Source organism: Anguilla anguilla, chromosome 9 (genome assembly GCF_013347855.1).
Source record: "Anguilla anguilla isolate fAngAng1 chromosome 9, fAngAng1.pri, whole genome shotgun sequence".
Lineage (NCBI taxonomy): Eukaryota > Metazoa > Chordata > Actinopteri > Anguilliformes > Anguillidae > Anguilla > Anguilla anguilla.
Genome location: NC_049209.1, coordinates 40991383 through 41009170, shown reverse-complemented (window position 1 = coordinate 41009170; position 17788 = coordinate 40991383). Strand labels below are relative to the sequence as shown.

At 42.6% G+C, this 17788-nt stretch overlaps 1 protein-coding gene across 12 annotated transcripts in view; it reads right to left on the bottom strand.

The window, feature by feature from the left end:
- Nucleotides 1–17788, bottom strand: part of LOC118235505 (teneurin-4) — a 247925-nt gene that overhangs the window by 24690 nt on the left and 205447 nt on the right. For all 12 annotated transcript variants that reach the window (XM_035432920.1, XM_035432921.1, XM_035432922.1 and 9 more), the window contains 3 exons: nt 15668–16545; nt 10196–10368; nt 6034–6269 (listed from right to left, as the gene is read on the bottom strand). In XM_035432920.1, the coding sequence (XP_035288811.1) occupies nt 6034–6269; nt 10196–10368; nt 15668–16545 (1287 nt within the window). The remainder of the gene's footprint in view (nt 1–6033; nt 6270–10195; nt 10369–15667; nt 16546–17788) is intronic.

The following is a 17788-nucleotide window of genomic DNA, read 5'->3' as shown; positions in this document are numbered from 1 at the left end:
TAGCAAGCTCTAATTAAAACCCTTGCTGATTCATTCCCTGGCAAGTCTCTGTCCTGTCGCTCAGGCTAATCTGTTAAAGTTCATTAATCTGCTGGGTTCTTCCTCTCTCCCCACACCTTGGTCTGTGGACTGCGGTGATGAATCTCAGTCGCGGATTTCATGGCTGATTTTGGCCTCCTTCCAGTGACATGAGGATGAGCAAGCGGCTTATGAGAAGATGTTGGCACCGTCTTTCACAGCCACCTTCAAGCCTGGCTCCTGTCTGCTAAGCACCAATTATTACCGAGGCCAATTAATGCCACTAATACCTAATTGAGAGGATTATTTTACACTTAAAGCAATTAGTTCATTAATAAAGGGAGGACTCTTTTCTCTGTCCCATGATGCATTTTGTTACTAATAGACACTAGAGCACAATGACTACCATGGATGTGGCTTTTTAAAAATTTCCTTGCGGTTTGGATTGTTATTGCTTCATTGTTTGTGTCTTCCAATATATCACTGTAAATGCTTTGGAACCGGTCAGTTGTTCAATCATTTACTAATCTGGAACATCTAAGGGCCAAGAACAGCATAGCCTCCCAACAGATCCTTCTTTATAGGTTTATAAAAAGATATCTGTTTGCTGGATAATTATGATGCACATAAAATGGTACATATGAAACTGAATCCCTACCCGCAGTTTGTCATAATTAAATGTCCTGTGATCCATTATTGATGTTGGACAAATCAACAATCAATAAATCTGTGACATGGCTTTTTTAAAGTTTAGGCTCTGTCTCTATTTTCTTTCAATTTCGATTGTGCAATTACATTTGTGCACATAGCTGAAACCGAGCTCTCCTCCGAAACACATGGATTATTTTCACTCCACAGGCCAGCGGTTAAGCTCAAACAGATATTGAGTTTGTGGGAGGACGACATTTTGTGCATATCTTGTGATGACTAAGTGTGTCTCACTGACCAGAGGTTGGTAGCTGGTGATCAATGAGACCCACTGACTGAAATCCCTCCCTACATGAGCAACGAACGGCCGCCCAGCAGACCTGCCGGCCACACTCAGCACTGTCTCAGATTGGATTCTACACACCTACACCTACACACATGCCTTAACAGAATGAGCCATCCAATTTTGCAAATAATTTTAAATAATTAAAAGCCAAATTATGAGTTTGCAATGAGATAAAATGTGATGAAAACATTCATGGCAATGAAAGAGAAGAATACCCAGACATCGTGAGAGGGTAGACAAGGTAAACAAGCTCAAACTGTAGCGCTTGTCAGAGCAGCCTTTAATCATTTAAAGGTAATGGGAATTTGAGGATGCTTCGTCAGACAGAGCATCTCTGTGTGTTCTCCTGTCTGAGCAGAAGCACAGATAACTAAAAAAACACAAAGGCCCCATTTGCACCTGGCATTAAAAACACACATCTGTATCCAAACAGCGGTGATCCGACTGTCATTCGTTCTCCAGCAAGGTCATTTACATCTGCCATTTAACTGTGTGGTTTGAGGCTTCCCACTGTCCGAATTGTGAACGGATTTCACTCTCACTCGCATTATGTAAAGTGGGCTGTAGTACATTAGCAGGTGGGAGTAGCCAGCGAGCAGACTTCATTGCGGGGGATATAAAAACAATATTAGGCACACGAGAAGTTGCGGTCCTCTATGCAACTCATCGATTTCTGTGCAACTAAGGTTGAGGCCATATTTGATACACTGCAGAAGACGATAGTGCCAACACCGATAAAGTCATAAAGTCATTATTTAATGGGTACGTAGAGCTTCCAAGGGGAGAGTGGCTCTGGGAAATTGTGTCTGGCTTTGAGCAGGGACATTAGATGGATCCCACATCCCCATAATTGCCCCAGAAGTTAACCCACACATTTTAACAGAAAAAGGGTGTCACTACATTGGAATACAGGCTGTCATGGTCCATCAACACCGGTAACAACCTTATTTTTCTTAAACTGGCTGTGCGAGATGACATCAGCGCCCAGGGGCGGGACTGAATAACCGCGCACTGTCTCTACACCTGGATGCATTTATACTCTGCAGAAACACAGACACGATGTATCCTCGACCACCTCCGGAGGTGGTTTTGTAGATCTGATCATGATCGGACTTAAATGTGTCTTTTGCGCATTTACACCTGCCCTTTAATATTGGAGCTCGTCAGTTTAAGCCACAGATCTGATCAAAGGACGGATTTCAATGCGAGGTGTAAAGCCGGTCAAAGACTTGTTTTTGGACTGACAGGCAAGAACAAAAGAACATAAAAAACAATAATACATAATGCTGGAGGTCATTCAGCACATCTAGGCTCACCATTTACATACAAACTAGAAAGGATTCAGAGCGTCAAGCCTGGACTTGAATAATCCTGTCTCTCTTTTCACCTCAACCCCTCAAAATTTCCCATACACCAGAAACCGCTGCCACATTTACATAATTATAAGTGCTACTCTAAACTGTTTGTCCTGTTCAATCGGATGCTATTGAGGAAGAGAAAGACACTGATGTTTAGAGTTCCACCCAAGCTTGAGAAGTTTTGCCCAGTATTAATGCCACAGATATGTTTGCCTTTTTAATATTACATAAAAACAAACACAAACAAGAGCTAATGATTAAAGCATCCTCACAGGTTTAAACAAGATTTATTTGGCTTGGGCCAAATCTCATCATCACTAAGATAAATTATTCATTCTGTTGTAATTTATTCACTAACCCCCAAACGTCTAATGGTGTTCGTTTTAATAAATCCATGCCTAATTTACATCCCCTATCAGTAAATATTGAAACTTCTATGTTTAATGTCCAGTGCAAGCTAGGATTTATTAGATTTTTAAAAATTTGCTCCTGCTGTTCCCAGAGAATATTGCTTATTAATATCTTGTTTGCACAGTACAGAATGTTCCCTGCATACATAAATACAGGTGCACATATATACACACGTGCATGCACACACACACACACACACGCATAGGTGAACACACAGGTACACAGTTTGTATAGACTCTGATGTGTTTTTGTGTAGACAGTCAACTGTATAAAATACACAGGCTAGTTGATATTTTACCAGCACACTTACACACTTCAGCAGTGGGTTTCTTAATTAGATGCCTTTCATGTTTAGTGGGATTATTTACACTGTTAAAGCATTATGCCAGAAATAGCTTTGCACGGCATGAAGAATAACATTTCCATGTTAACATTATACTTATTATGCTTTATTGCAAACAACTACATAAAAGAGGATTACAATTGTTTTATCAAATGAAAGATTGAGGTTAAGCAACAGGTTCCTAATTAGGTTGTTGGACACGTGGTTCTTGAACACAATGCATGCAGATTTGGCTCGTTATCATTTTCTTTGTCTTTGATTTCTTCATTATCGTCCATATGGTTAGTTTCAGTGGCCAGGTGTCCACAGTTTCACCAACCAGGAGCATATTGATTCACCTCGGTCTTTTATTTTATCAGTTAATAATGTTTTTTTATGCAATAGTTGGATATATGTTGTAGCACAATAAGTGCAATATGAACACGGGAATTTTATTCTTCAGGTGCTTCAGGCTTATGACTGAACTCAGGCCAAGAGACTCTAATGGACATTTAGACCCTCGTGGAAATGGAATGCACGGCAATATACTGTAATCATATGAACTTTTTGGTGGTGGTAGTGTTGCGGCTGCATGAATCTGGTAGGGAGGCTGAGGACCAGCATTGATTGTTTTTTATCTGCAGGATATGGCACACTCCCACGTACCCACACAAATGTACATTCATACACACACACACACACACACACACACACATATATATGCTAGCACATACACACAGAGACACACACACGGCTGCTCACAGACACACAGGCACACACATACACGTGCATGCAGACAGTCACCACTTGACACCCACTCAAGGTCATCCAATGACTCAGTCCCTTGGCAGCGATTCCAGCTCCTCATCCCCTGTTCTCACCATTAAGCTGACCCCATTTCCTATCCCACCCCTGGGGCCACTGTCTGTTACATGCATTAGAGGCTTTCACTTCAACTCTGTCCAGAGGGCTATTAAATGAACAACCAATGACAGACAGCGTGGCACCTCCCAATCAGCTTGGCTTCTGTTCACCATGACCCGACTGCTGTCCTTACCGAGTATGCAACAATTATCCTTCCTCACAGTCACCCGAAAAAATAAAAGCACAACAAGAATGAATACAAATGAAAAGTCAATGCAATTTTGAAAAATGAATTCATTCAATTCAATTGTTTTTTCATAGAACTTTTTATAGGGACACTGTCTTCATAGAAAACAGGAACATTTTTTAAAAATAGGAAAGACTGGTACTGAACCTCCTCAAAACCAGAACCAGAGGTATAAAACTATTGGAAAACAAGAAATCTCTTCAGGAACCCTGACTGGTGTTAAATAGGCGGTAATGGGAAATCTACTGGCAAATACATATAGCGGTTGAGGAGATTACAGCCCAGGCTATTATAATAAAAACAATAATAATTAAAAATATAAATATGGAGGCTCAAGATTCAGACTCAAGGACAATGATGTCCTTGTCAAATAAAAAAGCAACAAAAATGAATAAAGAAGGATATGTCAATGCAATTTTAAAGATGACTCAAAATAATAATGTCAAAAAAAATTAGATTCCCTGGTTCAAACCAAGGTCAAAGAGTCCATTTTATTTTTCATTTTATCTTTCAAATTTTTATCATTGTGTATCTTTAAAGTTTCTTGATTTTCACCAGTTTCATGACATTTGTAACTGAAAAGTTAATAATGATGAAGTCAACATTATATTGAAGTCCAAAGTGACCATTATGAGTCACAAATTGCTGCCACTTTGTTTCCATTTGTAAACATGAAAATATGCAATTTAGCACCACAGCCTGGTATTAATGTTTTTTTATTCACTTATTATTAAGTAGAAGGCCATCATACTTTAGCTACTTGCCAGCTAGGCCACATGGATTTATTCTGTTATTGTGTTTCCAGAGGGATCAGTCCTTGGGCTTGACAACTCTGGATTGCCCAGTATAGCCACCACACCCGGGCTGGTGATTACCTGCAGGTGTGAATATGGATCGGAAGACTGAACCTCCCTTAGAAATGTGCAGCTGAGAGACTGAGCAATCTGTGGGAGATGGATAGCGCAAAAGCCTAGCAATGAGTGCATACGTGCGTTACTGTTGTCAAGTTATTTATTTTATTTCAAATTATTTCATTAATTTAAATTTATTTCCAATTCATCACTGGCATTCCATTTCGGGGCATTCCAAACGAATCCCCTTAGAAACAAACACCTTTGCATAGGGTTGCTGTCATGAACATTTTTCATGTTACCCATGACCTATATCTGAGTTTGGCATCATTTGTTACATCCAGGTGTGGGAAGAAATGTGCAGGTAGATGAAAACCACTCCCAGGAAATATTGGGGCTGTGCCACTGGCTACTCGAGTCTGGAGAGTGATGATGTCATATGCTGTCTTTCTGCCTGTCCTCTTCGTGGCTTAACTGAATTCATTATGTGAGCAGGAATTCACTTAAGAGCAGTAAGAGCAGGTGTGATTCAGGTAAACTGAACTGTACTATACACTAGATTTTGTAGGTACTCTAATTTACAAAAGTGCATACAGAACAGTTCGGCAAAGAGCAGGTGTCACAGCTGATAACTGGGATCATTGCATAAACCTACTACATAATGCTGAGTACCACATTATGCACTTAGTTGGTGTACAACGCTTTAGATACTAGTATTTTAATACACTCTTTCAAAGCAACATGTTACAAGCCATAATTTAAAATCATGGAAGAATGATTTTCTGAAAATTGGCCAAAACTGAGGATCATTGTAAACTACAGGAATTCTCTGCTACCCCCTCAAGGCTTTTATATTAAGTATTTGACCCAGGTCTGCACATGACTGCACTTGACTGTGCGTGACTGCATGCGTCCCTGTGCAGCCGCCTCTACCTGCCCGCGCGTCTGTGACCGTGCGGTCCGCTCACCCTCAGCCTGCGTCCGAACACGGTGACCTGCCCTCGGGCCTGCTCTTTGCGCTGCCTCCACTCCACCAGGTTGAGGCCGTTGTCGATGGGCAGCGTGACGTTCCTCCTGCTGACCGTGGGGTTGACCGTCCCGGCCAGCAGGTGGGGCTCCGTGTGCAGGGACACCTCCATGCCGTTCGCCAGCACCAGGCGGAGCGACCCGTCCAGCCCCACGTAGTAGCTGTTCCGCACTTGATCTGGAGGGCGCATTCATGCACGCACACAGACACACATCCACACATAAGTTATGACATCACATTTACATTTAAACCTTTACACACAGCCATACAATCCATTCATGCAGTTAGCTGAGTATTAGAGCAGTTCAGGTGCAGTGCCTTGCTCCAGGGTGTAACAGCAGTGCCAAAACTGGGAATCAAACCTGCAACCTCTGATTTAGAAGCCAAGTTCCCTGGTCAGCATCTACAGAGTAAGTTTTGCAGCAGCTCTGCTCTCAGTAGAAAAGGAGATATGTATTCAAGCTTGGTGGAGCGTGCCCGTCTCCTCAGAACCACCCTGAGAGCTGAGAGCTGTCTATCATCGTCCCCTGGGGTTCCGCGACTCTCCAGGTAAGAGACGAGCGAGTGATCCCTTCGCAGAGCGTCTCCACTGCCGTCCTGAGCCCGTCAGCTGTCAGAACTCTGGCACGGGCCCCCGTGATGAATTCTGCCGTCATTAAGCACTATTGTGAATAATGAGCCGCCGGAGAGGATGCTAATTACTTGATTGCACGCGCCGCGCGTATAGGTGGTGCGCGGGAGCAGCGGTCGCCATGACAGCTGCGCTTGGAAACAAACGGGAAGAAAAAAGTCTTGCGTGAATAAACGCGGACTCTCCTCCTCTCGCAACGGGCTTCTCCCAACCCATCCCCACCCCTCCTCTCTGCCGCCTGGCGCTCAGGCAAATGGAACGAAATGAAACAAAACAAAACAACAACAGCATGTCTGTGATTAATGGGCCGTTTAACTTCACTTCGGAGAGGCTCCTGCAAGAGCTCCAATTCCCCCCCTCCCCAATTGCAGGATTTGAGGGCCCCGAAAAGGGAAGGCGAGCCGGGCCGTCTTCGTGCCAACCTCTGGCCTCGTTCCACCTTCTATCAGACAGGCGCTTCAGGGACCCCGCAGTCTTCCACTGGGCCCCCCATCGCCCCTGTTTTTGCCTGAAGTAAGCTAAAATTGTGCTGATCGGAGAGGTTTGCTTGTTACTTTTTCCTTTAATCAGAAGCAAGCTTACAATCTTGCCCTGACATTTACTGTTGTGTGCAGCCCTCATTTTGAAAATAGTGAAGTGCTCATTTTGATGCTGTGCAACCAGGAAGTAGAACCACGGGCACGTATAGTATCGATATTCCATCTTAATGAACTACCAAGGATCTCAACCTGTAGTTCTAAAGGGCTAGGGTGTCTGCTGGTTTTCACCACATAAGTGAATCAGTCATTGATTTGATAAAGAGTCCACATACCTTGTAGCCAAGGCCTAAGTTGGCTGCTTATTTAAAGGAAACCATAAAAACACCATGGCCATCCAAGGGCTAGAGTTAAACCCGTGGATACTGTGGCCTTCCAGGACTGGATTTAATCCTGCAGACACTGCACCCCTCCAGGACTATAGTTAAACTTGTAGACACCACGGTCATCTAGAACTGGAGTTAAACCTGTTGACACCGAGGTAATCTAGGACTGACTTTAAACCAGTAGACATCATGGTCATCTAGGACTGACTTTAAACCTGTTGACACCATGGTCATCTAGGACTGACTTTAAACCTGTTGACACCATGGTTATCTAGGACTGGAGTAAAACCTGTAGACACCACAATCATCTAGTACTAGGGTTAAACATGCAGGTGCCTGACTTCTGTGACCCCTAGACCCCTGAACAATGCTCTCAGCATTTAAAAGCAGTTTGTGCTTTTGCTCGGCCCCTGGGGGGTGCCAGCGGGTGACCTACTGGAGGAACACTGGAAGGACATGGTGAAGACAATTTTTGGGATCCCGTTGTCCAGCGTCAAAGCGAGCCACGATGCTGGAGTGGCAAATGGCTTTGAGGTCTATGTTACTTTAGAGCAATGGATTGGATGCCATTACCTCCCTCTGTCTTAGCTTCCAGCCAGGAGTCAAATGCTCGAGGGAGGAGGGGCAGTTTTTCGAAAATTAGACCCCCCCCCCCCCCATCGCCCCCCATGCATTGTCTCTTTAGGAGCCAGCGCTGCAGAGTTCAGAGAAATCCATTGGAAATCAATGCAGAAGCTAAACAGGATGTGAAAACACCAGAGCGCACAGGAAAAACAACAACTCCGGGGCCTGACCTCAATTACAGAGGAACCTAAGCCTTCCGTCTGATTCAGGAAAAGTGGGATTTTCTAAACGGCATTATTATTTTTATTTTATTTTATTATTATTAAAATGCACGAAGCCAGATTTTCTGCTCATATTCCTTAACCCACATCTTGACAATAACAGTTGCAATGTCGAACCCACAGCTCTCTTTCAAAAGGCTCATATGCCTGTTCGACTTTCACAGGAACGAGCCGTGCTTAACATGGAGTGGTTTTTTTTTTTGGTAATTGCTATCTACGCCGGTTCCTGGAGTTAGGCGGAAAACGCTTGGAGCGAACACGTAATTCTGAGTGTTTACTGAGGCTTTGCAGAAAAAAGCAGTCCTCCCTTGTGATTCCAGCTCGCTGATTTATTTATTTCTTTTTTTACGGTCTCCTTCCCTTCAATCAGCCAACATCATTTCGCTCCCAGGGTACAACAAATGCGTATGGCCTTTTCTTTTCCACTGTCCTGTCAATCAATCACAGAGGCTGACTGCTCCCCTCTCTCTCCCTCACCAATTCTCTCTTCGCAACCTCACTCAAAATTCCATCTGGTTTATCAGAGCTAGCTGGTATGGCAGAGTAGTGTTGCAGTTATGGAGATGGGCTTCCATGGTGCTGAATTGCAAGTTTGATTCCTGCATGGGAGCACTACCTTTATAGCAGGTACTTAACCTGAAATGCTTCAGTGAAATGAAATTCCTCCATCATGGATTAAAGTAAGCAGGAGCTTTTCCATTTCATCCAAACCCCTAGCTATATGACTAGTTCATTTATTTAGGTCCAAAAAAAACAGGTTTCAGAATTTCATCATTCAGACTGTGGACATTCAGGCTCAGAATCACTTCATTTGGGGCTGATGAGGACTGATCCATTTTGGGACTTTATGTCAACTTCTGCCTTAAATTATTGAATAAGGCTGCAGATGGTTCTTTTTGTGAAAACGTTCTATAATGATCTGACACAAGAGGGAACAGGAAGTCACATACTCAGCTCTTTAAAAAGAAAAGTTTAGTGAGAATAATTGGTTGGATAAAAACCTGGGTATACATTGTGCAATTTGTACACAAAGCTTTCATGGAACAAAAACCAAAAACAACTCTGGCACTCCAGGACCAAGGTCACTTACTCCTGTTGTACAGAGTAAGCAAACCAAAAAAATTGGTTATTTCGACTGTGGTTGAATTCTTCTACCCTTCCCCATGACAAAAAGAGAGACAAAATGCCTGTGAGGCACACCCAGTGCTGTCTGCCTCTCTCCCTGAATGACATCACATTCACATTGCATTCACTTAACAGATGCTCTAACCCAACAGAGACTTAACATGCGAGAAAACATGTATGCGCTTCCACATTTGGTACAATGAAAAGATCAGGCTAACAACGCTCTTTGAGCAGAGACAGCTTGAGTGCATCATTGCTAAATCTCTAATACTAGTTAACACGAGATGTGTGACATCTGACACTTAGTCTACATGAGAACAGGGTTGTATATTCCTGAGGGGCCAATGTGTATGCTGCTGGTGTATAATGCTGTATTTTTCCTATAACACATTACTCTGGCAAATGTTTCTAGTCCACACCAATGCTGCTTTGCTCTTATACCACGGTAACACTATTTTCAACAAGGACACGAGCATTCTATACCTGTAGGTCATGACTTTATCAACAAAAAAAAAAGTGCAATCGAATAAATGATTGACCAAGTTAACTCTAATTAATAAATTAAAGTGGGCATGAAATCCCAAGAGATTGGCCATCGTTGTGCACCCCTGCTAAAGGAGGTTCTGGAAACTGAGCTTACCCTGCATGAGAGTGTAGAAAGTTCCGGAGGCTGACAGGTTGGTGGATATAGTGACGTCCTCCTTGCTGCCAGTCTCGGTCTGGACCCTCACCGCACTGACCAAATCCATACGCAAACTGCTCACCTGGCCAGTCGGGTAGGTGACATTTGTCAAGCGGCCGTAGCTGTCATACCTGAGAAGAGAAGAGCCGATGTGGTGTAATAGTCAGTAAACAGAGCTTGCAAGTTGGAAGTTACATATTCAATTCCCAGATGGGACACAGGCAATGTACCACTGAGCAAGGTGCATAAACAGAACTACATGTATAAAGGCATTGTATAAATGGATAACAATTCAGATATTATTAATCAAATTACTTTGATTAATTATGATGGTGGTGCTTGTTATTATTATTATTATTATTGTTATTATTGTCCACAAACACATACTGTATTTAACATTTACAGTGTATTCATGATCATCTGTGAATATCCATCGTTATTTGTGACTACTGCTACTGCTACACAATTTAACAGATGGTTACAACTCAGGAATAGCCATCTACACATCAAAGTCCAATGCATCAATATGCTCTTTTCTGAATCATACAATAGCAGTTATGTTCTGCAGACTTGTGCCCTGCATCGTACCGTCCAGGCAACATTACCCAGCACAAAGGACGCGCTGTCGGTGTAGTCAGGTTGGCCCCAGGAATAATTACACATACCAGCAGACAACTGCTTGTAAAAGCATTGCGCTCTTATGGCAGTTCTGGGCCACTCAGAAAGGAAATGATATAAAGGGTGGAGGGGGAGAAACAGAGCGATCAGCACTCTGCAAGAAGGTTGGCCTCTGCAGTCCTGCAAACCTGATTCCAATTTTAAAAAATGAGAAAGCACCGTGCCCTTTCATTTGAGAGAGAGAAATAAAAGAACTGCTCAACGGTAGAAATAAGCTGATCTAATGGGCAGGCACTGAAACACTATGCCCGGGAGAAAGACATAGGTGGTCTATATAGCCCTCCCTTCAGAAACATTCCCTTCATCTACAATGAGCAAAATCAATCCCTTTTTCTCTGAAACAGAAGTGCAATGTGATAACTCATTCATTAAAACAGAAAGAAAATACTAATCAAGTGGTCTTAGTTTTACCTTACCAAATGGGAAACACATGAATCAATTACAAAGTTTGACGACAATAGTGGCCACAATTGTGATTATACCCACAATTCTCACCAGATTCTGGTCTGCAGTCGGTCTAAATATATGCATTTCTACTTGCAAAGACAGAAGAAGGCCTTTTAGATGTAGAAAACTTTAAAGGGAAGCATGCAATCTATTCTATCGTTAACCTGTGATTATCAACTGCAGAGCATTTCCACACCATTACTGGCAGCCATAATGTACCATAACAAATATGATATCTGGAGCTACTCTCGAAACAAAATTCGCAGCTATGACAGTTCCACCTAAAGTATATAAAAGGACGGAAATACTATATTGTGAAAATAGTCCTGTGTTACACAGTTGATTTCACATTCTGAATAATGTTGATTGAAAATTCAGCAGCGAGACATAAGGGATTATCAACAAATGAAATTGCATGGCAACAGCGATTCCACACAAGAAAATAGTTATCTGAGGATCATTTTATTGTTAACTTATTATTATTCCCCTACATTTACCAGAGTTTAGCATGAGATATAAGTGATATATGGGGATACCCATAAGCTTTTGGAAATGAAACATATAGGAATTGCTGGGTTGAAAGCTCTCAAATACTGTAGCAGATAGCCCCTTAGCATGCGTATTGACAAATGCTTGGTATGCCCAACATAGAACAGAGCGCAGCCCAAAATTCCACATTTAATAAAAAAAACATACAAACTGTGATCCTTTGGGGTATGCCAAGTAAATTCTGCAAGTGATTCATGTGTACTAGCTGAAGTGCAACTGATATTCTTTTCTCTCCGTATTTCAGAATCCTTTGCCAGGCACGGCATTCTTTCAAACAGGAGAACAGGTGGTCATCCGCCAGCCCGGAGCCCACTGGGTGTGAATCCATGGTGAGCTGGCCTGCCCCAAGCACAAATGGTAGCGCTGACGAAAAGCGCGATCGGAGGAATGTTTCGGACCTGATCCAGATTCCTGCGGCAAGGCTATCTGAGTTATGGGTCTGTAGAGGAGAGCCTGGCCCGGGTATATTTCTGATTCCTAAAGGCTGTAACCTGATCGCAGTCAGCTAATATTGATCACTGTGTCTTGGGCTTACTGAGAAATTAACTGAGGGAAGTAATAATCTGCATACAGTATACCCCAGGGATGGCCAAACCTCTTTTAACCCCTCTGCAGTCCTGGCTTTCCCTCTAGGCTCCACATTCCTGCTTTCAGACAAACATCCCACAGCGCAACACAAACATCATATCGCTACACTGTGCCTCCCCTGGTTATTTTTCATTCCACTGTACCACTGGCCACCCTCTACTGAGCACTACTGTAATCAGGTAAAATGACAGTTTCTCCTTTAATCAAAACAACGTTAAAAACATTAAACTGCCACTTGACTCTCTGCAAATAACATTTTATTTCCCCACAGCCAGCAAATCACAGCAGCAGGTTGCTATAGAGACAAGAAAAAAGGACGTCTTTTTTTATTTCACATCACCAAAGCAATTAGAAATCAGCCAGAATAAATTCCATCTACAGGCTAAGCAGCAGAAAAAGAATGAATCACTTTCAAGTGAAGGTGAACCAACGGCACTGGTGGAGACGATGTTCAGTGCTTTGCCCACTGGAGATAATGGTGGAGAACGTAGACATCTGACCTCTAACCCATCGGTGGCATGGGTTAAAGGTCAGATGTCAGAAGGCTTTCATAGTCAATTAAACCGAGACAACAAATAGTAAATCCCATCACACAGGGGAATAAATCATATAAACCCTGTCTGCAAGGTTGCAGAATGTCAAGCTTAAAAAACACTGCTTACTGAATTATTTTAAACAGAAGTATTCATGGCCACGTTCGTATACAGTATATGTAACTACAGTTTTTGTATTTTAGCATTTACACATTAATTGCATGGTATCAATTAGATTTTTTATTCCCTGAGGAACAATTTTGATTTTTGATTTTTCTTATGTTCCAAATGGGACCTGAAAAGAAACTATAACAACTATTTAATTAGGAAGCACATAATCATGTGCATGAATAAAAATTTGGTCTGTCCCTTTGAGGGTTTAACAGTGAAAGAATCAGTCATCAGATTTACCACTTCTTTGCATAATCCTTCTTTTCAGTTCCCTGCATAAAATAAGGGACAATATTACTCCTCAAAAATATATTCAGGAAAAAAATAGGTTAAATACATTAAAAAAGGCACCAAAAAACCCATCAAAGCAAGAAACAGACAGCGATCCACAATGATAGTCTTGAGGGTCAACAGTGCTGAAGAGTTCTAAACAGTGAAACTACTTAAGAGTTGAGTCAGTGAGGAGTTCTGAAGAGGCCACTGGAATCCTTCTTGAGAGCATCTTGTGAACATGAAAGAATGATGTCTGAGAAAACACGAGGGGCTTTCAATTCCACAGGAGACAAATCTATGTTAATGAGCGCAGGATTTTGACAGACAGCAATGATCTGTGTCAGGAGGAATCTTGACACAGAATAGACTGCACGCATCCTGTTTAACTTCAGCAACTGTCTGTAAGCTGGAGGACTGTGACAGTTAAAGTGTACATTTAATTTTAAATAACCTGCTGCGTCATAAAAAGGGAGGAGAAAAGTAAAAAATAGGCGATGCCCGATGGGGGTACAATGTGATTCATTGTTTAGTAGTTAAGGGTAAAGGTAACAATACCATGGCTTTAGTCCACATACCGCTGCAATATCTGTGCTGAGGAGATGTGTCTCAAGCAGACCTGGGTTAAATATGAAATTCAACACCTCACAGTTCAAAACTCCTTAGATGTAAGTGAACACATTCCTTCATGCTCAATGAAACACATGGCTAACCAAAGTTTTGTACAAAACATTGGTAAAAACAAATGTTTCTTTTAAAAATAGCCAGCAAGCTGAAAGAATTTGACTGATATCTAAAGGGTTATATCATAGCAAATGATTATCACACTCCGGTCTGGGCTCAAAAAGAATGTGCAAATGTATTTGCTGTCAAAAGCCAGCACCTTAAATGTAAGACCATCGCATATATGGCTGAGATGATACAAGCACAATGTTGAAGCCCTGATGCAGGGCATTTTTCACTGCATTGATGCAACGAAAAAAAAAAGGTGCCATATCTGCTGTCACACCGATCCCCCCTGATGTCAGGTTGTCATGACTAATAACTGCTTGATGGACCCGATCCAGTTCAGCGGCACTTTCTCCTTGTCATTGGAATTTAAATCAGTGGTGTGATGTCCAGTCCACTTTAGACTTCAATCTGCCAACATGGCACAGCCATAACTCATAATCATCCTGATTGGGTGTTTCAAAGGCACTTGGGTTTTAAATGAAACTATCACATGACCTGGAAACCAGCGAAACAGCTAGCAGGCATAATACTCACCTGTAGGACAATGCGGATAGCGATGCATTGTAAGGAACTAATCTCAGGCTAAGGTTGTAGAAAGCACATTTCACATATGCAAATCTACATGGTCTACAGTAAAAGACTAGATTCAATCACTCAATCACAAATAAATGCAAGTGAAATTGGTTAGGAGACATTGAGAGTTGAGCAGCAGCTTGTGGACACAAAGGCAGCTTCTGACCCCCAGCTCATCTTAAACTCCATCAAGCGCAGTTAATAAACACATTTCCAAATGCATTAAAATTTGTTTTTTTATTGTGCGCAACAAATTACAGTTGCTTTCTTTTCATTATGCCTTTCCCTCTGACTGAATTTAGATGGACCCAATAGGCAGTTATTGAGCATATTTAGAGTTTTTTATCATTGGAAACTGTGCATAATTTCTCACTTTCAGTAGTAACATGGGATTACACAATTTATCAAAGAATGAAAAATCTCCTGAATATCACCGGTCTACCTTGGGAAGAAAAACAAATCGGTGAACAATGCATTATCTCTGCATTTCCACATTTGTATTTGGGTATATAGGTTTGGATACAATGCTCCACCAGATGTGGACACATTTTAAAAGGGTTTCTGAGAATCAATCAATCAAATTTTATTTGTATAGCGTATTTTACAGCAGTTGTCACAATACGCTTTACAGACAACCCTAGCCTAAACCCCCACAGGAGCAAGCCTAAGGCAACAGTGGCAAGGAAAAACTCCCTGTGGCGGATGGGAAGAAACCTTGGAAGGAACCAGGCTCAAGGGGGAAACCCATCCTCCTCTGGTCAGCTCAGGGTGCCGACTGGTGACCAGCATGTCAGCCAGTTTTATAAGATATGTGATGTGGCTCAGGTGATGGGTGGGGCCGGGTGGCGGGAATGGCACATGCAGGATAAGAGGATAGGAGTGCACTTACTCATAAAATGTTGTCCACCCATTTTCATCAGTCATGGATGCAAGCAGTCCGGAACTCCCATGGTAGGTTATCAAGGCCAGCTCTTGGTCTTGTGTGGCCACGCTTTTGAGGGCATTGTTGGTTCCGATGGTCACCCAGAAGGTCTGTCCATCAGGCACCATGATCCACTGGGCCATTCCAGTAGCATCCCGGCGGATGCTCACCGTGTTTCTGTTCTTATCGGTAATGGTGCTGATGTCCCCCTCCCCCGTGTAGGTAATATTGTACAGGTAGTCCCCCGTGGTCAGGCTCTGGGTGTAGATGTGACTGCCGTTGGCGTCAAACAGGTAAAGCTCATCGTCGATGGGGGAGGAGACCTCGTAGAGGTTGAGTGGGCTAAGGTAGGGTCGGTTCTGCCGCACGTAGCGGATTCGGATGTTCCCCAGGTCGGCGATGAAAAGTTCGCCATCGGGCGAGACGGCTAGGGAGGACGGTGCGTTGAGCTTGGCATCCTTGGCGTAGCCCTCGTCCCCGGAGTAGCAGTCACAGTTGGCATCATTCTTGCAGTCACAGCCACTGGCAGCCCCCGCCACCAGGGAGATCTCTCCGCTAGTGGACACCTGGCGCACACGGTTAACCTTCTTCTCGTCCGACTCTGCGATGTAGAGGACGCCATTGTGGGAGACCGCCAGCGCTGTGGCCGACTCCAGGGTAGCGTGGATGGCCACCTTGCCCAGCAGGAAGTGGTCAATGCCAGGCACCTGGCAGTGCATGGGACGTCCCGCCACAATGCGCACCTGGTGGTTTTCGGAGATCTGGAGGACCACGTTGTTGTCCAGGACATACAGGGAGTTGTCCATGGGGCTGACAGCCAGGTCTGTGGGCCACTCCAGACGGATCTGGGTAAAAAGAGATATAGACAGTCATTAAACTGCTTCTCCAATTATACCTAAGGCAAAAAATTATTTGAAAGAATACTGTTTAGCTGGTGGCTTGGGGGGCAAATGTGGCCAAGTGCAGACATAACCTTTGCCCTTTGCGAATTGAAAATGTACAAAAAATATTTTTCACATGCATCAAAAATTGTGATGCCCAGGTTTGCGTCTGTGCAGTGTCACCAGTCAATACCTCCAGCACTAGTGACAATAATAAGTTATAGCTATAGATACTTTAAAGGGCTTACATTTTGAATAGACAGCACCATATTTACAAAGAAACTACCCCTCAAAAAGAGGTAGTCGAAGGTAGTCGAATCTTAGGAATAATTAATAATAAAATGAATATTCAAATAAAATGAACAACAAAAGATTGTCAAACTGCAAACATAGATAAACAGAAGTAACAAACAGTTTCATGGTGTCCGCACAATGTTCACAAAAGCCAGGGCTAGAAATAGAGAGAAAAGAATGGAGATCCAAGTGGAATGATCAGATTAACCTGGCACAGCAGAACACCATTTATCAGATGCAGTCTGCTCAGTCACTGACTTGTGCGTCTGTCAGTCTGTGTAGCGAATGGTCTTCCTTTGCTGTGGGTTATTAATTTCTTAATGGACAGAGACTGTTGGAAGCCATGTCCTTGTGGGGAACGTGCTACACCTTTATTATGTAGCTTAGCCTGCTTCCAGATCTCAAATTATTACTTATTACTCTGCAAATTGCGGACCTGCCTATTGCAGAATATTGATAATTGTCTTAGAAAAGAGCTGAAGACCCCGCTATGCTCAGCAATAAACCCCCACAGAGCATTCTTCCTTCATATGAAAGTGGTCAGAATGGCTGACTTCAATCATTTTTTCAGAATTGAAACAGGAGGGAATCAAAGTTGCTGTCACTGAAGCAAAAACAGCTTTTTATTCTATATTTGTTTATGTGGGAAATCCACAAATTCTCTCAAGATACCTCCCAATTATTGCAGTTGAGCAAGCCAAGAAGAATGAGTTCATCCAAGAAAAAATTAATCTGAAAATTATACCCAAAGTATCACTTTACAAGCGTAAAAGGCCTCAAATTGATTTTTTCGAACACAATAATTAACAGTAATGAATGCAATGTACTTGACAGAACAGTGAAATAAATCACAAATGCATATTACATTTCATATTCACAGATGTAATTGTATCTCAGACTATTTCTGTAGATG